General features: G+C 55.8%; 1 protein-coding gene and 1 long non-coding RNA gene across 4 annotated transcripts in view; one reads left to right on the forward strand and one right to left on the reverse strand.

Annotated features, from left to right (window-relative positions):
- Nucleotides 1-7,488: 7,488 nt before the first annotated feature.
- The window catches only part of LOC121038533 (keratin, type II microfibrillar, component 7C), a 32,882-nt gene continuing 16,920 nt past the window's right edge, over nt 7,489-23,450 (forward strand). Inside the window, exons 1-9 of one of the 3 annotated variants that reach the window (XM_040488044.1) lie at nt 7,489-7,947; nt 9,242-9,450; nt 10,242-10,302; nt 11,057-11,152; nt 11,370-11,534; nt 11,800-11,925; nt 12,179-12,399; nt 13,082-13,113; nt 13,612-13,779. In XM_040488044.1, coding sequence (XP_040343978.1) covers nt 7,564-7,947; nt 9,242-9,450; nt 10,242-10,302; nt 11,057-11,152; nt 11,370-11,534; nt 11,800-11,925; nt 12,179-12,399; nt 13,082-13,113; nt 13,612-13,779 — 1,462 coding nt within the window. In that variant the 5' untranslated portion in view covers nt 7,489-7,563. Of the gene's footprint in view, nt 7,948-9,241; nt 9,451-10,241; nt 10,303-11,056; nt 11,153-11,369; nt 11,535-11,799; nt 11,926-12,178; nt 12,400-13,081; nt 13,114-13,611; nt 14,131-23,450 lie in introns of those variants that run through there. The other 2 variants (XM_040488042.1, XM_040488041.1) reach the window with 2 other exon arrangements.
- Nucleotides 20,873-23,450, reverse strand: LOC121038541 (uncharacterized). The gene is made up of 3 exons (XR_005794389.1): nt 23,407-23,450; nt 21,762-21,793; nt 20,873-21,625 (listed from the first exon to the last, which is right to left on the reverse strand). It is a non-coding gene; the product is annotated as an uncharacterized LOC121038541 (long non-coding RNA).

Raw genomic sequence — 23,450 nt, forward strand, 5'->3', positions numbered from 1 at the left:
CTTTAGGAATATTTCCATACACACAGAAGTTTGGGGTCAAACTTCCAGTATTTGAAATTTTACTAAGAGTAACATCTCTTTCCCTCGCAATTCCAGATCAGCAGAAGGTCCTTGCCCGTGGGTCAGATCCCTGCTTCTAAGACGCTTCCAAGCTAAGTGCGAGAAGAGGACAGACAGCCCGGTGCAGAGCAAGAGTGTGGGACAGGACGAGAAGGACAGGGACGCAGTTACATCCCGGGCAGGTGGGAGATAGGAGCTGACGTCTGGGACGTGGGTCATCAGGAAAACATGTGCATCACCAAGGAAGATGGTGGGGGACCTGGGGAGAAGAGCTTTAAGTCTCCTACACCTGATGGGGGAGGGAGACACACACAGGCTCTTCTGATTTCCAGGGTGAAGCGGCCGCTAAGAAGCTACGAAGCACATGTCCAGTAAATTAAGATATTCGGAGCCTTATTCTGGGAGGGATGGAGATCCAGCGGATTTCTCCTGTGGTCCCAGAACGGCAGCCGAGTCCCAACGCTGCGCACAAAAGGGCATTAGTCCCCCACGTTCTAAGAAGCTACACACGGACCCGGCCACCACCCCTCACGGTCACCAGCTTACCCGGTGGAGAGTGGAGACGGAAGGGTCGGGCCTTGTCAGCGCCCAGTAGCATGGAAGGCAAGGTGTGGCCACAGGTCACAAGGCAGCACAGCGTCGGGGGACCTCACTGAAAGCCACCCTTGAGCAACAGGCATGTGGGGCCACCACCCACATGGCGGCCATGGAGCCTCCCACCCCCACCAGCTGTCACCGAGGCAGAGCCCTGTGTGACAGTACCTCCTGCGACACAACACATGTTTGGAAATCTCAAAAAAGAAGGAAGCCGTGAAAAGACTGTGCCCCATGAACCGAGCCATTAGAGCCATAAGAGGCTGGCCGGGTGTGGGGGAGGGGCAGGTGGTTTAGGGGCGGGGAGAGAGAGGAGGTTGGAGCAGAGCTTAAAACTGAAATTGTGGGGGCGCCTGGGTGGCTCAGTCGGTTAAGCGTCCGACTTCAGCACAGGTCACGATCTCGCCGTCCGTGAGTTCGAGCCCCGTATCGGGCTCTGGGCTGATGGCTCAGAGCCTGGAGCCTGCTTCCGATTCTGTGTCTCCCTCTCTCTCTGCCCCTCCCCCGTTCATGCTCTGTCTCTCTCGGTCTCAAAAATAAATAAACGTTAAAAAAAATTTAAAAAAAACCTGAAATTGTGCCATGACTTTAAAATGTCTTAAATTCTGGAATAAGATGAGTCTCATCATAGGAAGCGGTTGCAGACTATGAAATCTAGCCAAGACGTCTGTTCTGGGAACCGTAGCTGTGTACTAAACCACCCCGAAACTCAGCAGCTTTAACAACCAACATTTGTTGGGGTGCCTGGGTGGCTTGGTCGGTTAAGCATCCGAACGTTGCCTCAGGTCATGATCTCACAGTTCGTGAGTTCAAGCCTTGCATCGGGCTCTGTGCCGACAGCTTGGAGCCTGGAGCCTGCTTTGGATTCTGTGTCTCCTCTCTGTCTCTCCCCATTTCACACACACACACACTCTCTCTCTCTCTCAAAATTTAAAAAAGTTTGTTTTACTCACGCATCTGCAGCCTGGGCAGTGCTCGGCAGGGACAGCTCACTTTTCTGTCCCAGGGAGCTCCCGCACCCTCAGGCGGCACCTACAGACGCACAGTGTCCAGGGCAGCGGCCAGCCCTGCCCTCTGCTGCTCAGACCACACAAGAGGGAGAGCGACCGGTCACAGCCCCCTCGCTGCTTCTAGGGGGCCAGTGCTGGCCAGGACACTCCCAGGGGTGTCAGGGCTCCGGGGGCCCGAGACCCAGCCCTGTGAGGAGTGTTGAGGAAGAGGAGGCTGGTTTGGAGTGGGGGGAAGAGCGGAGGGCACACATGAGGCAGCTGAACCGGCAGGCCCTGAGTGAGGACAGGGCTGATGTCATGGGGTGCCCAAAGAGGACAATCAGTGGGCTGAAGTGACAGGGGGTTCAGCTTCGGGCCCTACTTAAAACCCACTCCCAGGGCTTTCCAACCTGCTCCATGGGACAGGGAAGCAGCTACCTGGCTTGGGGGGGGGGGGGGCGGGTGGGGACGGAGGGCACAGTGGGGCATCGCCCCCTGCAGGGTTCCCCTAGTCCAACAGCTCAGAAGCCTTGCCAAGAAGGAGGACTTTCAGGAGACAAACAGGAAGAAAACTTGGCCCAGAAACACTTATAATTAGCCCTTTCCTGTCTTCTCCCTGGAGCCCATCCAGCTGCATCACACCTGCATGACGTGCAGTCCATTTCACAAACCAAAACCCTGAGCTCTGAGGCTCACAGAAGCCCACGGGGCTGTGTGAGTCACCCACCCCACTGCTGCAGAAGCGCCTTGGAAGAGACGCGTCTGGACTGCCAGGACTGCCACACTGTTCCACTAGAGGGCGCCCTACCCTGGCGGCAGAAGTCACCCAAAGCCCCTTTCCTCCGGGAAGCCTTCCCAGGTTAATGAGCACAAAGTGTGGGGCTTCCCCGGCTCTTCTTCCCTGCCTGGATTTTTCACGCTTCCAGCAGCTTCCCTGCAAGTACTCAGCACGCCATGGTGCACCCTCCCTGGCGGCCCGCAGTCACCACCCCCGTGTGTTAACTTCCTAACAGACCTGTGTGCCAGGCTTCCCTCCCCCAGTTTATCCTATGCCTTGACAGTCTTAACTCGCTCAAAATCTGCTTCCAAGACACACGTGCCCGGGCACCAAAGGCCGAGCAGAAAGCATCCGACGGTTCCTCAGCCCAGTCCCCAGGCTGGCACAGCAAAGTCATCTCCTAGGCCCTCCCCCACTTTCTTTATCTTATCTTCAGTTGCGTTTTTGGACCTCTTGGGCAGAGGGGTAAGGCTGTGGCATGCTCCTGCTCTCGGCACGGCGTCCTTGCCGGCCCACAGAAGCCCCTCTCGGTTTTGTTCACCTCTTCCCTTCGTTCCGTACCCACCCCACCCCCTCCGTCCCTCTCCACATCACAGGCAATGCGTGTGATGCCCTCACATACATGCTCACGACTGGAAAGGAAGCAGCAGCACATTCCGAGTGTGTCTGTTTGATCTACCGGAGCAGAATGGTTTTGACGTGTTCTAACTCAACCCTGTGTGGTCTGTAAGTACGTCCACTTCTAACTGCCTTAATCTGCCTTTACCCGCTGTCCCCTGTCACTGTCCAGTCTATCATCCAGCTTGGCCCAGCTTCCTTCTGCTGCACACAAGGCCACTGCTCCTCTCGTCTTATTATTTCTATAGTTTATCAGTTGATTTTGTTTGGTTTTCTTTTTTTTTTTTTTTAATTTTTTTAATGTTTATTTATTTTTGAGAGACAGAGAGACAGAGACAGAACGCAAGCAGGGGAGGGGCAGAGAGAGAGGGAGACACAGAATCCGAAGCAGGCTCCGAGCTGTCAGCACAGAGCCCGACGCGGGGCTCGAACCCACAAACCGTGAGATCATGACCTGAGCCGAAGTCAGACGCTTAACCCACTGAGCCACCCAGGCGCCCCTTGTTTTCCCTGTAGCTGTGCAAACAACGCCAGTTCTCCACTCATGCTGACACATATTTACTTTCTTGGCCAGGAACTCCAGTACGTTAAGGACGGCCTTGAGAGTAGGCATTCTTGCCCTGCCCCCAGTCTTACGGGAGTGTGCCTGAAGTTCATCCTTCAGCGTGACACCCTCCAAGCTCTCCCCGTATTCATCCGCTGCCCTGACCTTTCCCATAGCCTCCTTGGTTGCGCCAGCTCACGGAGAGCTCCTCCCTGGGCCGCTGAGACAAGACACACTCTGTCAATCGACCAGCCTTCGTGCACTGACCCGAAAAACTACTCTAAGTACTGTCCACGTAACTTGTGCCTGCTTACAAACCTACCTGACCAAGCAGTCAGCTCCTTAGGACAGGGATGTATATTAAACTCCTCTTTCTACCCTCAGGTACGTAGTACGTGTTTAATAAACACCTGTGGAGCACATAAGGGTGCCACGCTTCGTCAGCTCCAGCTCACGGGCCGGTATGTTGTGAGTTCAAGGCCAGAAGACAAAACTGGAGTCAGCGAGGTCGGAGAACCAAGGCACAAGAGATCCCCCATGCCGGGTAGGAGGCGGGTGCACGCCCAGCCCCAGTGTCCCGTGTGCCGTCACACACACCACTTCGTTGCGTCTTCACAAGGCCCGGGAGGTCCATATTCCTAAAGAAATTGGCGGCTACGTGCATGAAGATATACCTTACACGTGTTCGTCACAGTGTTGTTTATCAAAACTCCATTAAGGGGAGGGGCGCCTGGGTGGCTCAGTCGGTTGAGCGCCCGACTTTGGCTCAGGTCATGATCTCACAGTCTGTGGGTTCGAGCCCTGCATCAGGCTCACTGCTGCCAGCACAGAGCCTGCTTCAGATCCTCTGTCCCCCTCGCTCTCTGCCCCTCCCCTGCTCATGTTCCCCCACTCTCTCTCTCTCAAAAATAAATAAAACATTTTTTTTAAAAAATCCATTAAGAAGATACAAAAATGAAAAGGCCCGCTGATATGAAGGCAACAAGAAATGCCAACAGAACCAGTGGGCCAGACAGGCAGGTGACCACCAGAAAACCCCAGTTATAAATAAGGACAAGCGGTTCTTACAATCCCAGGGAGGGAGGGAGGCCGGAATCAAAGGTCCAGAAGGACAGGGCAAGCAGTCACTCCGGGCAGCAGGGACCAGTCAGCCCCCAGGCCGACCCAGGCCAGCTGTGTGGGGAGCAGGCTCAGGGCACAGGCCTGGGTGACCCAACCAGCCTGGGGCTCGACCAGAGCCTTTATAGCCCACGGTTAGGGCCTGGAGCCCAGGTGGACGGAAGCAACCTGCTGGGCTGCTGTCCCTTTGTCAGCTTCCTGTCTAAGTCTGTTTTCAAGGGCTCACCCAGTTCGCAATTCTCTTTGTTCTCAGCCATTTACAAATAGGTGCTCTGATTAAAGCTTTCTGATGTGGCCGTGACTGCCTTGTAAAGCTGTTGGGCTGTTTTCTGCTTACCAAGAATGGTACTTCACAGCCGGTATAGACTATGCCTTGCAAGGGCCTGCTTAACCAAGACCAGTCACCTTGTTAGTATGGGGTAAAGGTGCGGGTGGCGCCTCCCACCTCCAGGCACCCATTTAGTCCCTCCCAGCCGGGCATGGATCTCTGTTCATATTTTACCAGTAAGGAAACTGGGGAACCATTACTTGCCCGGGGTCACAAAGCTAGTCAGCGGTAGAGCCGGGCTTCAAACCATGCCCTTCTATCTCCAGAGTCCACACTGCCATCATCTCCAGTTAGGACAGGGGTCTGGGCTCACTCATGGCTCCCCCAGTCCAAGGAAGTGGGTGTGTCTACACAGAGACCCTCAGTGAAGCGTGCAACTCGACACCAGCCCAGTGGGTTGTAACAGATGGCATGGGTCGGAGCGCAGAGGTGCAATCACCAGCACGGCAACAGAGAGTGCTTCCTGCGAGATTCAGCGCCTTGCATCGCTCAGCGTTTTACCAAGAATTAAATCCCATGTAATCCTTGGGCATTTGAGACAAGAGGAGCCAAAGAGCTGGTCCTTCCTCGGATGTCTGGTAGATGGGTAACCCAGCCAACACTCAGCATGAAAGTACCCACCGGCCACGCCTCCCACAGAAGCGCTCCAAAATCCCACCACCGGCCACTCAGCTCCTCCCCAGGCCTTGCCTTCTTGGGTGTCTCTCACCCCAGAAGCCCCTACCCCAGAGCCCATACCCGCAGAGCTCCCACTCCACACGCAAGAGTCTACGAAAATTTTTCCATAGGGCCCAAGAGGAGGGGCTGGAAGTAGGATACATTAAGCTGTTACCCGGCCCCTGACAGATTTCCTTCCATAGCACCATCACCTGCCTTCCCAGAAAAGACAAGCCTTCCTTTACCCTGGGACATAAGTGACCCACCTGCCCTGAGAGGACTAAGGAAGGCAATAGGTGAGGCCCTTTTGCATAGAGGGCTATTTTTAGCCCAGCCTGGGTCAGCATGTGCTTGTGGCTGGGCGGTAAACAGGTCCATCAAAGGAGCCATGCTCAAGTACAAAGGCAGTCAAGAATCTTGCTCTTGGAAGGGTTTATGAGCTCAGATCCACAGGTTTGAGGAACCTCCTGGCTTGGTCCCACTGTCCACCCACCAAAGCCATCAGTGGTCCTAGCCCAAAGCGTTGAGGGGGAAAATCATGAGAAATTGGCCATTGGGACGGCCACACGAGCCCCTCACTTCCTCTCATGGCGTGAGTCCTCGGAGGAGAGGAAGTGATGCCATTTCAGGACGCTGGTGACCTCCCTACCCCCGTCTCCAGCACCTTTCGTCCTTCCTGGTGGGGGCTTACCCACCAGTATTCATCATTCAGCTTCCCTGCTGACAACCTAAAGCGTCCCCAGAGCCCCGTATCAGATCCCAACTCAGTCTAAGCATCTCAGGACCTTCTCTCCACCGTTGGCTTCTCCTCCTCCCCCACTGGCCAACTGTTGCCACCCCTGTGCGCATGCCGCCCTCTCCCACCTCCAAATACCTCAGGCCTCCGCTGGATTCCCAGGACCTAGCAGGTGCACAGTTGGCACACATAAGAATTTTCTGAATGAATGAGAGAGTGCATGATTACACAGCCTAGCCTCCAAATCCGAGCCAGACTCCTTTCTCCTCTCCTCCCAACCCTGCCCCCACCGCACCCCAGTCCTGCTTCAACCCACCTCCGGGTGGTCTTCCCTGATCAATCTCTACAGCTCTGGGTAATTCTACACTCCTACTCTTGCCCCCTAATCCCCCAGCAACAAGACCCAGAACTCCGAAGAACAGCCCCGGTTCTCTCGTGAACTCCCTGACTCAGTTTCTCCCATGTCCCAGCTGGTGTCCGGTGGCCCGTCTTCCTGGGAATACCCAAAGTGCAGAGACCACGCTCCCTCCCAAACCTGTACCCCCACTGCCCTCCCTGACTAGGCTCTGGGTAGGAACAGGTCGGGAGAGACTGATATTGACAGTGGATAAAGGGACACACTTTGGAGAGACAGAAGAACGCAAAGGAGCCTCCTAGAACAAGAAGTTGTTTGGGACACAGCCCATCCACCCTGAGGCCAGGTCATAGGTCCGAGGCCCATAGCCCAGCGATGACCCTTCCAGAAACGAGAGCAGGCTCCACCCTAGGTCCCTGCGCCCATTCCCCGTAGTCAGAGCGTCGAGTCCAACTGATGCTTCCAGGACCCCTTCCCTTTCTCCGCTTCCAGTAGCAATGGGAGGGGGAGAGGCCATGAGGAAGCTTGTTAATAGCTTTGAAGATGAAACAGGCCTGTGGCTGTGGATTGTTGACACAGCTACACTGAAGAGGCAAGCCTGGTTGGCTCTTAAGAGGCCGGGGTGATGCCAAGCCAATAAAACGCAGCTATTGTCTCTTTGCAGCCCCTTTTAATGCCAGCTGCCCCTGGCGCATAAAAGGGCCTGCCACAGCCCAGGGAGCACAAGCCTTTGGCTCTGTCCTCTGCCAGCTTCTCCACTGCTCCCACACCTTCCTGTCTCCAACATGACCTGTGGCTTCAGCTCCGTGGGCTGCGGATTCGGTCCCAGGAACTTCAGCTGCATGTCGGCCTGCGGGCCCCGGCCCGGCCGCTGCTGCATCACCGCCGCCCCCTACCGCGGCGTCTCCTGCTACCGCGGCCTCACCGGCGGCTTCGGAAGCCACAGCGTCTGCGGCGGCTTCCGCGCCGGCTCCTGCGGCCGCAGCTTCGGCTACCGCTCCGGCGGCGTGTGCGGGCCCAGCCCGCCCTGCATCACCACCGTGTCGGTCAACGAGAGCCTCCTCACGCCCCTCAACCTGGAGATCGACCCCAATGCGCAGTGCGTGAAGCACGAGGAGAAGGAGCAGATCAAGTGTCTCAACAGCAGGTTCGCTGCCTTCATCGACAAGGTGGGTGTCCTTGATCACACCGTCCCTGAACCCGAACCGTGGTCAGGACTCCAGCGGGGCACTGAGGAGGGAGTCCCAGGCAGGCCTTTGCCCAGAGAAATCCCCAGCCAAGTCCAAAAGGGGAAGCAGTCACACCCCTAGGACACAGACAGAAAGACTAGATAAACCAGAGTGGTTTATCCAAGCCTTGGGGCTCAGGATCCAGGGGTGAACAACAATCCCCACTCTGTGGGCCTTATAGGGGGGCAGGCAGTATATGGTCTGGACTCAGTTGAACCCATCAGCAGATGTCAGTGTTCGGCTCAAGTCTGCAGCCATCTTCCCCATGAGGGGACGAGGGAGAACTCTCCAACTAGAAAGCAGTTCTGGGGCTGGGGAGGGCTCTCCGGAGCCAGACTGGAAAGAAGTCACTCTACAGAGATGCTCACCAGGAAGGACCCAAAAAGTCTGGAACTGCTACCAACACGAAACACCAAGGACAGTACCAGAAAGGACTTAGCAGGGTTGTAGCAGTCTCGAGACAAAGGGATCTGAATGAGGAAATGGACCGGCCGGGCCAGCCTCGTGGCAGGGAGATGGAGGTGAAATTTACCCGAGGCCCAATAGTCTGATTATTCTAGAGAGAGAAGAGCCCTCTGTGGGGCAGAGTTTTGAGTCTTTCCTCTGCCATTGTGAGGTCTCAGGCAGCCAGGTAACATCCCTGGGCCTTCAGTTCTGCACCCGTAAAACGGGAGGGTTGGAGTACAGAGCAGGCCTGCCCTCAAATCCCGGGTGACTATCATTCTAATGGCCTTGTTGTTGTAAGGTTTCAATGATTGGCACATACTTTATTTTTCAACTTCGGCAGGCAGCCTTTCTAAAAAGGCCAGCCTGACCATCTGCACGCCGACAACCACAGCTGCCCTGTGTAGTAGCTGTCCGGCCTGCAGGTGCCCAGGCTCACTAAGCCCTTTAGTGAAGCGAGCATAAGCCTCCCACTCCGCAAAGAGGTTAGCTGCTGGGTCCGAGGACACGTGACTAACAAGCAGCAGCAGAGTCTGGGCTCGGCATAGTTTAGCACATTCCGTGGCAGCCCGTAATGGCCCAGGAAAGACGGAAGCGGGCTCTCAGGAAGGACTTCCAGACGAGCTGACGAAGCCCTGGTGTGGTTTTGACATTACACCGGCCGGGGAGGACTCTGGGTCTGAGAGTTGGGGGCCTGCAGGTCCTGGTGCTGGGATCCCCGCCTCTTGCCCCCCACCCCCCACCCCCATCCTGTAAGAAGAAATTCTCAGGCTCTGCCTCTGGGCGGCAGGTGCGCTTCCTGGAGCAGCAGAACAAGCTTCTGGAGACCAAGTGGCAGTTCTACCAGAACCGCAAGTGCTGCGAGAGCAACCTGGAGCCCCTGTTCGAGGGCTACATCGAGACGCTGAGGCGGGAGGCCGAGTGCGTGGAGGCCGACAGCGGGAGGCTGGCCTCGGAGCTCAACCACGTGCAGGAGGTGCTGGAGGGCTACAAGAAGAAGTGAGTGCGGCCCGGAGTGACGCTGGGCACAGGAAATGGACTTGGCCTAGAGCCCGTTGGGTTAGACTTGAGAAGAATTTTCCAGAAGGACGAGGGGCCATGCAGGCCGGGGACTTGCGCGGCAGGGTCATCTCAGCTGCGCCACTCTTGGCCAGATGCCTGCCTCAGGGTGGGGCCGGGATGCCCCCAGGAGACCTCGCTGTCCCCTACTCAGCCTTCCCTTCTCCGAGGCTGTCCCCCAGGCCCCGTGGGGAGGGGGCTTCTGCAGGCTCCCTGGCTGCCTCCTGCTGACTGACCTCTCAGTTTTCCCACCCGTAGCACCTGAGCGTCTGGTGGTTCGGGGCTCACAGGCCCCGGGGCCCCGGGTGTGCCACTGCCTGGGGTGCTGAGTGCCGATGGGGGATGGGTGTCATGGGCCCCCACACCTGAGCCAGGTTGGACAGCCAGATGAGGGGAGGCTGGGGCTGCCTTGCCCCAGAGGTGACACTGTCCTCTCCTAGCGTGGGGCCGGGGGTTGAGTCCTTATGTGCCTCCTAAGGTGACCTCACGGCAGCTGTGGGAACGGGGCTGGGAGGTCCCACACCTTAGCTCTCTGGACCCCTCAATTTAAAGTCGAGACAGGATCCTAGACCCGTTCCAGATCTAACCGGACAGAACAGAGACAGCGGATTTGCTGCGTTCCAGCTCTCGGGAGCTCACTAGTACCGCCCCCTCCACTGATGTGAAAGGGAGACGGCCTCTGGTGACACCTGCCCTTCCCTGACCTCCCTCTCTGCCCTCTTCTGCCTCAGGTATGAGGAGGAAGTCTCTCTGAGAGCAACAGCTGAGAATGAATTTGTGGCTCTGAAGAAGGTGAGTGACGTGGGATCCGGAAGCACAGGCACCAGGGATCTCGGAATGACAGGCTCTTCCTGGGGAGACCCAGAGGGTCTCAACCTCCGCGTGGGGTACACGACCTGGCCCAATCGGTCTGGGAAATCCCAGGGGTCAGGTCATGGAAGGCTCATTCAGGTCGCCGATGAAGGGCAAGAACCTCGGACTGTGCATTAGCACCCTGCCCTGGGGCGAGGGATGGCTGGGCCGACCGGCGGATGTCCCACTGTGCTTTAGAACCTGTGGTCTCTGGCGGGGACCCCACGGAGGCAGGGCAGCTCCAGTCTCTCTGTTGAGGGACAGCGTCCTGTCTAGCACTGGGGCAAGTCTGACCAACAGGAGGGGCCCAGTCCCCGGGTATTGGGGAGGATGGAGCTGAACCCGGCGTGACCAGGTGGTCTTGGAGGACTGCCAGGGGACAGGGAGGGGTCGAGGTGGCGAGCAGGGAGTCAGTCTGGCAGGCTTGTTGGGATAGGGAGGGTAAGAAGCAGAGCTGGGACCATAAGAGGAGAGAAAGGCTGGCGGCCCATCTCAGGCACAAAGGGGTTTGTTCTCAGAAGGGCAGGAGGTTGCAAAGCCCACCCCAGGCAGGTCAGAAAGTATGGCGACGGCATGGGAATAGAACAGTGGGAGTCCTTTCCCTTGGCCTCCACGAATGGGAGAGAAGAGAGGGGAGGGTTTGGGGTAGTGAACACCGGGGTCCTCTGAGCTCACAGACACCCCATTTTTCCAGGATGTGGACTGTGCCTACCTCCGCAAGTCAGATCTGGAGGCCAACGCGGAAGCCCTGATCGAGGAGATCAACTTCCTGCGGCGCCTGTATGAGGAGGTGAGGGGCCGTGGTCCAGGTCGAAAAGAAGCAGCCAGCCTAGAAGAGGGGGCTGGGGCCTGGGACTGAGTTGGCCATGGATTTGGGTTGGGTGGGGGGCTGCAGTCCATGAGGCTGTAGTGGGAGCTGGGGTAGAGACCAGGTAAGGGCTGAGATGACTGGGTCCACACTGTGGTGGGTGAGGCTGGGGTGTAAACGCGTTCCCCACCATCTGCAGGAGATCCGCGTTCTCCACGCCCACATCTCAGACACCTCGGTCATCGTCAAGATGGACAACAGCCGGGACCTGAACATGGACTGCATTGTGGCCGAGATCAAGGCTCAGTATGACGACATCGCCAGCCGCAGCCGGGCGGAGGCCGAGTCCTGGTACCGCAGCAAGGTGAGGGGCACAGGACACCTGTCTCTTAGACATGACAGCACGGGGGAAGCCCGGTATACACTGAACAAGGCCTCTTCTGTATGGGGCTTCTGATCCCTAAGGATGGTGACAGAAGGGCAGAGAGCTCTTAGGTTATAGTTGTTGGGCAGGGCTGCCATGTATAGTCGCACAGGCTGAGCACTGTACAACCTCCCGACCATCTGTGGTGTCTGAATGGGTGGGAACCTCCATCCTGAGCCTCAGGAGCACCTCTGCTTCCCCCCAGTGCGAGGAGATGAAGGCCACGGTGATCCGGCACGGGGAGACCCTGCGCCGCACCAAGGAGGAGATCAACGAGCTGAACCGCATGATCCAGAGGCTGACCGCCGAGGTCGAGAATGCCAAGTGTCAGGTACGGGTCGCCTGGGGCCTCCCCAGGGCCACACAGGCAGCGTGTGCCCCGACTGGCTCTCACCATTCATGATCCAGCCCAGTTGCAGGACTCATGTCCCTGATTGTGGTCCCTCAGGGGGACTCCGTTAATGAAGGGGAGAGGCCTGTTCTTGGGGTGTCCCCAGCTGCGGGAGGGGAGAGACTGGACACATGAGGGAAATGGACCGAGACACCCAGGACCATAACCCACTTTGTTCTCTCCTGGGCCCCAGAACACCAAGCTGGAGACCGCGGTGACCCAGTCTGAGCAGCAGGGCGAGGCGGCCCTGAGCGACGCCCGCTGCAAGCTGGCCGAGCTGGAGGCCGCCCTGCAGAAGGCCAAGCAGGACATGGCCTGCCTGGTCAAGGAGTACCAGGAGGTGATGAACTCCAAGCTGGGCCTGGACATCGAGATCGCCACCTACAGGCGGCTGCTGGAGGGCGAGGAGCAGAGGTGAGGCCCAACCCAGCTGCCCCAGGAATTACACTTGCCTAGATCTGCCCACCTTTGATTCCTCCGTATCCCAGTCTCAGTCCCAAGAACTGACCCCAAGCTAGACTCTGGGGTCTTGGAATCCCAGGTTTCAAAGGACTGGATCTTGGACATAGCATCCAGAGAGAAAAATGTAGGTCAAGTGTCACTGTGAGGTCTAGAGTCCCAGAGAACCCAGGTCCAGAACCAAGATACCCACTCTCTCAGTTTAGAACATCCTCAAATTTTTCCATCCTCAAGTCTTTCAAGATCCACTCACTGCCTGGTTTCTAGGAGGTTACCTTGCCCAAGGGTGGAGTTGCAGGCCAAAGTGTGACACTGGCCTCATGCGACTGCCCAAGAGAACCTTCCCTTTCCTAAAGCTGGACCCATCCAAGTATGCCATGTATGGTTGTACAGGCTATGCACTGCACAAAGGCAGCCATCTGAAGAGCAAATAAGACCTGAAACCCAGCCCATGCTCTGCTTGCCAAATAGTGTGGCCTGGCATTGCTGAAACTGCCAGAAAGATACTTTTTAAAAGGTATACAAGGGCATAAATATAGACCAAAAATAGACCTGAGATGATCCCTTCCAGCCTAGAGGAAATTTGAGGATCTCATCCTGACTTTTCTCTTTCCTTTCTTACCTTTTCTCCACTCAGGCTGTGTGAAGGTGTTGGAGCTGTGAATGTCTGTAAGTATCTTGAGCCCTGAAAAGGAAAATTTCCTGTTGGCAACAAGAATTCTCTGGCTGTGAGCGTATAGAAACGCTGCGGGGAGTGTTTCCAATAATTCCCTCGGTAAATGGTAGTAGGTTGGTCATGCAGCGGGAGCGGCTAAGGTTAGCCTGCAGGAAGAACTGGCCAGCATACATGGGGTAGGGGGATAACAGGCCACTGCAGAACGGAACCTGAGATGTCACTCAATACAACCGCCACCTTGTATAGGTGAGGAAGCCGAGGACCAGAAAAAGGAAGGGACTTGCCCAAGGTCGCAAAGCAGAACGAGTCTCAGAACCCAGGGCTTCCAGCCCAGCCAGGGCTCCTGGCTCTCCGACGAAGGTTCCTTCCATGCAGCTGAAGGCCCTTTGTGTCCTTCCCTTGAGGGTTAGGCAGATCAGAGAGGCCGAAGGAAGGTGGCCACATGGGGTGGCCACCAGCAAGACCTCCCGACTGTGCCCTTGTGTCCACAGGCGTCAGCAGCTCCCGGGGCGGGGTCGTCTGCGGGGACCTCTGCGTGTCCGGCTCCCGGCCTGTGACCGGCAGCGCGTGCAACGCCCCCTGCAGCGGGAACCTGGCGGTGAGCACCGGAATGTGCGCGCCCTGCGGCCAGCTCAACACCACCTGTGGAGGGGGTTCCTGCGGGCTGGGGAGGTGTTAGGCGGCCCCGAGAGAGCCAGAGAAGCCCCTCCTGCCTGCCAGATGTGCCCCTGCCTCCACCTCCAGCTGAGAACAGCGGTGCCTCGGTAGCTCTTCCCCTCGTGTTCTGAGAATACACCACGCGGCTCTTTCCCATCAGCCACTCCTCTGCTCGTCTTGTCCTACTGGAGGGGGCTGCTGCCTGGGAATGGGCCCTTCCCTTCCGCTGTGTTGGCCTCTGGCCCCTCCCAGGGAGAAGGGCTCTCCTTCCCCGGCAGGAGCACTGCTGGAGGCCTCCCCTGCCTCTCTGGTCTCTTGTCTCCTGTTTTTCCCAATAAACTGGAGGACCTGCTTTCTGTGCTGTGGTGTCTTGCTTTCTTGGCCTGAGCCCATGTCCACTGACCGGTGAGCACCCTGGCCCCACGGGCCTGTGAGGACTGGGGCAGATCTGAGCTGTCTCAGGGCCTGGACACCTGCAGGGCCCGTCCCCAGACAGTGGCATCCTCCCCTGGCCAGGTAGTTTGGGACTTCTTCTTCTGACTGGTTCCGAAGGGAACCAAAGGAGGTCATGGTGTCGGCTGGAAGGCAGTTGGGGCAGTTGGTTCTAGCCTCCTTCCCCCTCACATACACCCCACTTTCTTGATACACCCCACTCTCTTGGTACACCCTCACTCTCTCCCCTCCCCCCACCGCCACCCCCCACCCACACAGCACAGCAGCAACCACCTCAGGTGGCCGCCCTGTGTCAGTTTGGACCCCACCCCACCCCATTCCCACTGCTGCCCATCAAACAAGGGGAGATAAGACCCCTGACACCCACCTCTTGCCCATCCTTCCCGGCCCCCGCCCCCCATACACACACCTCTTCAGCACCTGGGACAGCCTCCTCCAAAGCCCCGTAGCTGGTAAGAGCATACCATCTACTCGTTTCCTCGGCTCCCCTCCACACTACCCTCACCCTCAGATACCTCAGAGCTTCAGTCCTAAGGCTGAGAGGGCTCCTCTGCCCCCCGAATGGCCTGATCTCTCCTGTTCTCCGTTCAGGAAGAGTGGAGGGGTTCTCAGGAGGAAAAGCTTGAGAGGCCTCTAACCTCATTCAGGAAGAGCCAGGCCTGGAATAGCCTTCCACAGACCCCAGCCCTCCTGTGCAGTCTCCTTCCTTCTCACTGACCCTCTTCATTTGTCCCTTTGCCCCAGCTGTCCCCAGCCCCCATGCTGGCCACTCTTCCTCCAGCCCCTGCTCCTTCCCACCCATCTCCTCAAGCTGTCCTACGAGGACCCGCTACCTTCCCTCACTCCCTCCTGGAATCCCTGGGGCCCTCTCGGTTCCTCACCCAAGCCCCCTCGGTTCCCTGTGGCCCTCTGTCCCTCCCCGTTCCTGAGCCCTGAGTCTCGGGCCTTCCGCTACCTTCTTCTGCCTGTTCTGACTTGTTTCAGACCCTCAGCTGCTCCCAGGCCGAACCTCTCCCTGGCTCACGTCCCTCACCCAGACAACCTTGCCCTTGAACTTTCAGGTGCCTTGGGGCCCTTCTCTCACCTCTCGGCACACACTGCCTGGGCAATGACATCAGTCTCTGGCCTGCAGTTACCACCACAGTTAATGGGCTCCTTGATTAAAATCTCCCACCTGCACTTCCGAGTCCGGATGGCTCCCCCGCCACCCGACCTCACTCCCCAGCTTCAGACCCACTTGCCCCAGTTCCTACAAGACATCTCCACTTGGCAGTTCTGGAGACTCTTCTAAGCCAACAGACCTCCATGCTGAACTCACTATTCGCTCTCTGCCCGCCAGAGCCTCCTCTTGTGTCCCCTGTCAAGATCATTAACACACTTGCCCAGACCTATAATCTCCCCATGCCTGCATCCTCACCTTCAAAACCAATCAACCCCCAAGTGCTTTCATTCTCTATCTCCTAAGTACCCCTCTAAACCATCCCTTTCCTCTCTCTCTGTGCCACCACCCACATTCCGGGCCCCCACCATCCTGGCTGGAGTGCCAGTCTTCTCGCCTCCCAGCCCACACCCCACAGCAGCCAGAGGTCTTTATAAAACACAAGTCTGACCTTTCAGCGGGTCCCCATTGCCCTCAGGATGAAGTCCAGACTCCTGAACACAGCACACCCGTCCTATATATCTGGTTTTGACCCATCTCAGCGCCTCTCCCCACTCCCTGTCGCCCCTGCCTTCCTCCCCACCTGTGGCTCAGGACGCCTTGAACACATGTCAAGTGAGGGCTGGCCCAGGGGCTGTGCAAGGGCTTTTCCAGTTCTGACCTTCTTGCGTAGTGACTCTGAACTCTGCTCTGGGATCATAACACTCCCTCCCCCGGGACTTAAGGAGGATACTATAAGGACTGCCAGCCTTGAGATGTCATCCAGGTGCCCCAGAGGATCCCAGGGAGACCCCATGCCTCTGGACGGGATGTGCCTTCCTTCCACCCTGCCAGTTCAAGGCACCAGGCAGGACTGACGCTGCATACTCTCCGTCTATTAGAGCCTCCTTTCCTGGGTCCCTGAGCCCCACCTCCTCCATCACCACTGCCACCTCTCCATCAACGACAGGTGCAGCCACAAAGAGGCCTGGGCCTTGGTACTAGAGCAAAGGAGAAGCATGGTTGTAGGAGTATTAACCAGGGAAAGCTGGCTACCTCCTGAAGGAAGTAATATTGAAGCCGAGACCTAAAGAAAGAGCCAGAGTTTGTTTATTCAATCAACAAATAACTACAGAGCACCTAATATGTACCAAGGACTGTTACACAAGCCAGGGTTCATGGAAGTGATGGAAATAATCACAGATGCCTGTCCTCCAGGAAGCTTACATCTTACGGCAAGAAAGTAAACATAAGTAAGGGGTTAACCAGGAGGAAGAGATGTGCTCCAGACAAGGGGAAGAGCATGGAAAAATCCAGGAACTCTAATAAGTCCTAAGACTGGTGGGGAGGAGGGGGACCGCTCTCCAGTGCCATCAGAAAGCTTAAGATGAGCCCTTCCTGTCTATGCTTTTCCTCCACGGCCCACTCCTACCCCCACCCCCAACTCCACCCCAGAAAAGCTTTGCCCGCGATCATTCCTCATTCCTACTTCCTTCCAGGCACTTTTCACATCATCTTGCAGAGGTAGATGGCATGGGCCAATTCCAGGCTTCACAGAGAGCCCTGTGCCTCCTCTCTGGAAAGTCCGCATTGACTGCGAGGAACATGAGCTATCTGGATGTCAGGCCCCTGTGGGCTGACAAGCCTGAGGTGAGGCCAGCTGTGGTAGTGACCATACCCAGAGTCACAGTCCCTCGGCGTCTGCCTGGCCCTGCCCAGCAGCTGGAGTGAGTGCTCATTCAGTTATCATCCCAAAACATGGAGAAACTGAGGTTCCAGAAGCTGAAAAGCCTTGATCATGCACTCTTGGTGACTAAACCAGGACAAGAACCCCCAAAATTCCAGACTTTCCACACCCAGCCTTTTTCTTTTTTTTTTAATGTTTATTTTTTGAGAGTGTGTGTGTGTGTGTGTGTGTGAGAGAGAGAGCAGGAGAGGGGCAGAGAGAGAGGGAGACACAGAATCTGAAGCAGAATCTGAGCTGTCAGCACAGAGCCCGACGCGGGGCTCGAACTCACATACTATGAGATCATGACCTGAGCCCAAGTTGGACGCTTAATCAACTGAGCCACCCAGGTGCCCTGCAATACCCAGGTTTTGCAACAACCCTACCCTGCCTCCTGCTGTTCACAGGCTCGAAATGCTGTGCCGTTATGATACCACAGTAACAGTAATAACAATAATGATGGCAGCTGTCAAGTATCACTTATGTGCCACACTGCACTCTAAACTTTTATTTGCGTGGTCTCACTGAATCCTTTTGTGGTGGCTGTCTTCAGAAATGTCCCCCAGCTATTCCTCCCCCCTCTGTACGTGCCACTCACTCCCCATCAATCCTCATGGCCCCTCCCCTGGATCTGGGCGGGGCCTCCGACTGCTTTGACCGATAGAATGTGGTGGAAGTGACACTCTTGGGCTTCTGCACCCAGACCTTACGAGGACTGGCAGCATGTGGAGGAAGACAGAGGCTCCTGGCCATCAGCCCCAGCTGAGCTCTCGGCCAGTGGCCAGCGCCACATATCAACCACATGAGTGAAGCCACTTGGACCTCCCCGAGCCCCAGCCAATAATATGAAGCAGAAGAATCATCCAGGGTTCATCCCAGGGGCCATCAGAAATATTGTTGTTTTAAGCCACTAAGTTTGGGGATACTTTGTGAACAGCCATAGATACGTGAAGAAGAAATCCGTACCTGGAAGGAGGGTGCTACCACGAGAAAACCTAAGACCTGTAACATTGTCAAACCAGGAGATAGAAACTTCACAGAAAGTCAAAAGCTTGTTTTTCAGAGAACTGTTTCTCCCTAATCAGCTACTGTGTCTTTTCTGCCCCCATTAACAAATACGCTAGCTGTCTCTGCAGCAGCCTAGACTCAAGGTCAACTCATACGGTTCCTGCCCATGAACAGGCAAAGCCCTGCATTCCTTACCAGAGACAACGAACCATCTGGTTTATACCCGCTCTCGGAGCATGCCCACAGTCCCTGCTCCTTGTCCTGAAATAACCTCTTACATTAGGGGCTGAATTTTGCCTCCTTCTGATGCTAAGAGTCCACCCCCAAGTGAACATGGGATGTATGTTACATGCATGTTTGCTCAGGGCGCATGCTCGATCTGTTTTCATGAATAGTCATAAGTTTCCCTGCCTTTCCATTAATATATATATATATATATATATATATATATATAACCTCAACTCCTATGATTGTAAAAAACTTGTTCTCTCCCCCTTCACTGAGGTCAGTTGGAGGCTTGCCATCATCCTGTCTCTTCATTTGGCTGCCTCTTGAATAAACCTTGTCCTTTCTGCATACTCAGCGTCTCAATGATCGGCTTTGCTGCACGTCGGACAAACCAACCTGGGTTCGGTCATGACTGATTCTGGGACCAGGCATCAGACAGAGTCTGAATGTCCTCCAGGAGACCATTAGAGAAAGCTGGACGGACAATGAAGAAGTTATTACTAGATGCTGTAAAAGGTGACCCATATTATGTAGTGGTGACAAGTTTGGCAGTACTATTTCCTGTGGTGACAAGGAAGGTACAAAGGACATCTATGGAGCTGGGGATCTGGCCAGGGTTTCCAGGTAGAATGACCAAGGTGCCACTGGCTTCTCCTAGCTGCCTACGATAAAACACAAGAGGACAGAGATGGACTGTGGAGGGGAATGTTCGGCTTTTTAACATAACTCAGAAGGACAGTCTTTCCAGTCAGCAAAAGGTTCTCAAAGTAAGAAATGGCTGCAGAACAAAGATCAAATTCAAAGCCCTGCCAGTAAACCACGCCCTCAAGCAAAAGCCAGATGAATACTGTGACTGTTAGATCATTTGCTGAGATCTCAAAAAGATTTAATTCATGGCCTCTTAGACTCACTCTGTGGACCAAAAGTTTTCTAAGCATCTGAAAGGCGCCATCGGAGATATTCTGTCTACTAAGCAACAGGGCTTCCAAGAATCTTCGATATTGTCCTAAAGCATTGTGACTCTCAGTCTAAAGTTGAGAGGAGCCTATCTCAAAGCGATTTATGGGGATAGCTTCTGTCCAGCAAATTCTGACACACCAAAAACAACATTTTTAAGTTTTTTTTTAATGTTTATTTATTTTTGAGACAGAGCATGAGCAGAGGAGGGGCAGAGAGAGAGAGGGAGACACAGAATCCAAAGCCGGCTCCAGGCTCCGAGCTGTCAGCACAGAGCCCGACGTGGGGCTTGGACTCACAGACTGCAGGATCATGACCTGAGCAAAAGTCAGACGCTTAACTGACTGAGCCACCCAGGCACCCCAGAAACATTTTTAAAAGAACTACAGCCATTCTCACGAAAAGAAATAGAGATAGTTCAAGATGAAAACAGGCCTCTGGTCCCCAACCTCCTATAGACAGGAAGCAGGCTAAGAAAACATGAGCCACTTGTCATGGAAAAGAAAGAGCGATCCAGAAAACGGAGCCAAGATCCCAAAGGATAGAGCCAAGAACAGAAGAGGACCACTTCCAAAGAGCAAAAGTGGGCACTAATGACACTCTACAACGGAAGGAGGTAGCAGGGCCTGGCTGACCATACTTGGAATTGCTAAGAACCAGTGACTTCTCAGTGCCCCCAATTTTTCCTCCCTCTAAATGGGAGTGCCCACTGTGGCTATCCTACCCCCATCTCACTGTTGCAGGACAGGTGTGTGGTAGACATAAAAACTCTTAATTCACAGGTCTTCAGATAGAGATAAACCATAATGGAGGGGGGGGGGTGCTGCAACCAAGGAACCATGTCCCAAGAGCCTTGTGCATACCTGGATCTGATCCAAATAGTGAGATCCTGAACTTCAAGCTGATGTCATGACCTGATGAAACTTTGGGGGATCTTGGGAGGGAAAGAAAGGGAAGCTCGGACTGTGGAAGCAGTTTGCGCTAAGTCACACGTCTGGGAAATGGCAGAGGCAGGACGCTGAATCAGAAACCTAGTCTGACTCCAACCCCAGGGCCCTTTCTCTCCCCCACACTGCTTGTCTCACACTCCTTCCTTCTGTTCTCATCTCCACACCTTTCCTCATGCTCTTTCCTCTCCGGGAATGCCCCTGGGGTGGGGGGGTGGGAGGCAAAATCACCCTGGTGGAGAACTCCTACGGCATACGTGGCCATTTCTAGAGACATGTTGGGTTGTCACAATGGATGGGGGTGGGGGAGTGCACCCGGCATCTAGCGGGTAGAGACCAGTGATGCTGCTAGGTACCTTGCAATGTTCAAGACAGCCCCCCAACAAAGAGCGCTCCAGCCCCAAATGTCAATATTGTTGAAGCTGAGAAATCGTGGTCTAGAGAAATCCATGACCACACGTGATTCCCTGCATCGCTGGGTCTTCTTCTGTGTCTCCAAGGCTTGCGTCGCTCCAGATCAGAGGGACGTACCCAGTGCCAGTAGTAACTAAGTGGCTGGAGGGGTCCTGAGGAAATCTCTGGCAGGGAGCTCCTATCACAGGACAGCCCTGGCACTTTGAAAACTCTGAGGCACCGGGTTTGATACGCTACAGTTAGTTTATTGGAAACACAGAGTGAAACGAAGACAAAGGGGCTGGCAGTTACGTCGCTGGGTTTTCAGAAGCTTCTGCAGGCAGCCCTGCAAGGAGATGCTCTTCCCTCCCACAGCCATGGGCCTCACAGAGTTACAGGAAAACCACCGTCAGTGTTCCCCACCTCCCTCCCACAGGATCCAGCGCACTGGCAGATTCCCAGGAAGTGGAGACAGGGAGAGTCTAGGGCCTGCCCTGTCCCGCAAGCTTAGGTGAGGGAGTCGGGCAGGACGAATGAATCCAGCAAACAACACAGAAGGCAGAAGAAAGGATGAATCCTCAAGATGATAAATCCACTACTAGGAAAGGCTACGGAAAGAGGCCAAGGTGCCGCCCCAGGTGCACAGGGCTCAGGGCGCCCGGGGGGGGGGGGGGGGCGCGCAGAGGGAGCACCCAGGGAAGACGTGCCGAGGGTGCACACCTGGCGACTGGTTGTTGGGGGCGGGCAGCTGGCGGTCGTGGGGCAGCGGCGGGGCGATCGGGGTCGGGCCGGGCGGAGGGGGACGTGGCTGCGCGCTAGCAGGGGCGCCGCGGCCTCTTAGCACTTCTTACAGCCCACGCTGCAGGCCCCGCACGAGTTGGTGCCCACCACCACGTTACCGCTGCAGGGGGCGCTGCAGACGCGGCTGGTGACAGCAGGGGCAGCACCTGAGGCGCAGAGATCGCCACAGACGACGCCACCGCGGGAGCTGCTGACACCTGCATGGGAGGGGGAGGAGAACGCATCAGGCACGGCCACGGCCAGGCTGCTTGGGGGTCGCGAACACGCCCCTCCCAGAAGGCTTGGGGCCCCCCCCCCCTGACGGGAGCAGACAGGAAGGGAAGAGCTACTTACAGACATTCACAGCGCCGACGCCCTCGCACAGCCTGTTGGGAAAGGAAAAGAGAGAGGTCGGTGTCATGGGCCAGAGGCGACAGCGAGGTCCTTGCCCTCCTTCTGGGCACTTATTTTGGGGAAGGGGCTATAAACGCGCCAATCGGGAAGCCGGGGTAGCCCAGCCGCCACGAGGGCTCTGGAGACAGAATGCCCATTGCGCCTGGCTGGCTAGCAACCTCAGAATTGCCCTGCCCTCCAATCCACCTGCCTCCTCATCGGGAGTATCTACTCCTAGATCCCCTGTGAGGGTGGAATCCAGGGACCCGCGTAAGGGCTCCGTGCCTGCCACATGGTGAGCAGTTCAGACCTGTCGGCTGCTATGATTGCTGTTGGTTCCGATTGACTTGTAAACGCATTCGAGGAAGTGCAGATTTAAATTCCTAAATCTGGTCTGACTGCGGTCACTAGAACGTGGGCCTCAAGAGGGCAGAACATTTTGTCTTGTCTTTTCCCCACTGAAGAATCGACAGTGCCTAACAGTGTTCGGCCAATAAACAACTGTCGCATGAATGAATGGGATTTTAGGGCCCATTTAGAACAGGCTGTCTCCATGAGTTCCTTCATTTGACGGGTGGAGAAAGCGAGGCCCAGGGAGAGGAAATAACCGGTGATAGAGGCAAGGCTATAATTTTGGCCACCTAACTCCACTCAACCCTCATTCCCTTCCCACACAACGCGACTCCTTAAGGAAAGGGAACGGGCGTCCCTCTGGTTGCACCATGGCAAACGGTTGACAAAGTCAGCTTCAGGTGTGGGGAGAATTTTTGCAGTCCACCACCTTCTCACCCCATGCCCAGGGTTCATAGAGGACCCACACCAAAGCTTCTGAGTTCCCCGCCCCCACGAGCCCTATGTGGTGGAGGGCTGGACTTCTCAGTTTCCAAAGCTAACGTCAGGCCTTCCAAACGCAATCTTAAGATACTCTTCGCTGCGGAATTGTCCGCTAATGAAACTTCCCTGACCAACCCAGGGGCAACATTCTGGGAGTGTTGTATACATAGGAAATGGTCAGCCGCCCTCCAGCCCTGCCACCTCCAACACTAGCAAAAAGCAAAAATGCCTAGAGCAGGACACCGCTGCCTCAAGGGACAGGCCCCTGCTATCTGTCCACCTTCCGCCCCACCTACTGCAATGGACGACCACTTAGGGCGGCCCACTGTGCTTACAATACATAACTGTGAGTTGATAAAATCCCCCACTGAGTCAGTCATTACAGGATAAATACGAACTCCCGAATGGGGCCAAACCAGCCTTGAGACAAAAGCTAGATGCTGGATTATGTGCAACCAAGGCCAGGAGGGGAAAGACACGTTCAAGAGAGGGTGGCTGAAAGCCCAGACTAGGATTCTCGGGAAAACAGTTACTAGGGCCTGACTCCTGGCTCTGAAAGGCAGATTTGCAAAAATACCAATCTCATATGAGCACCTAAGTGGGCATGACTGACTCAAAGGAGGCTAGAAACAAACTGAAAGGACTTTCTCAAATTACCTGTAAAGACGCAGGATGGGGAGATTTGGAAATGGGAGTCCAGTGATGCCAGAGGGCACATGGCACGCGGGGAACCCAGGCAGGGCTGGGAGAGAAAATAGGCTATTGTACCCACCTCTGCTCCTCGCCCTCCAGCAGCCGCCTGTAGGTGGCGATCTC

This window comes from Herpailurus yagouaroundi, unplaced genomic scaffold (genome assembly GCF_014898765.1).
Source record: "Herpailurus yagouaroundi ecotype Mexico unplaced genomic scaffold, PumYag 166, whole genome shotgun sequence".
Classification (NCBI taxonomy): Eukaryota; Metazoa; Chordata; class Mammalia; order Carnivora; family Felidae; genus Herpailurus; species Herpailurus yagouaroundi.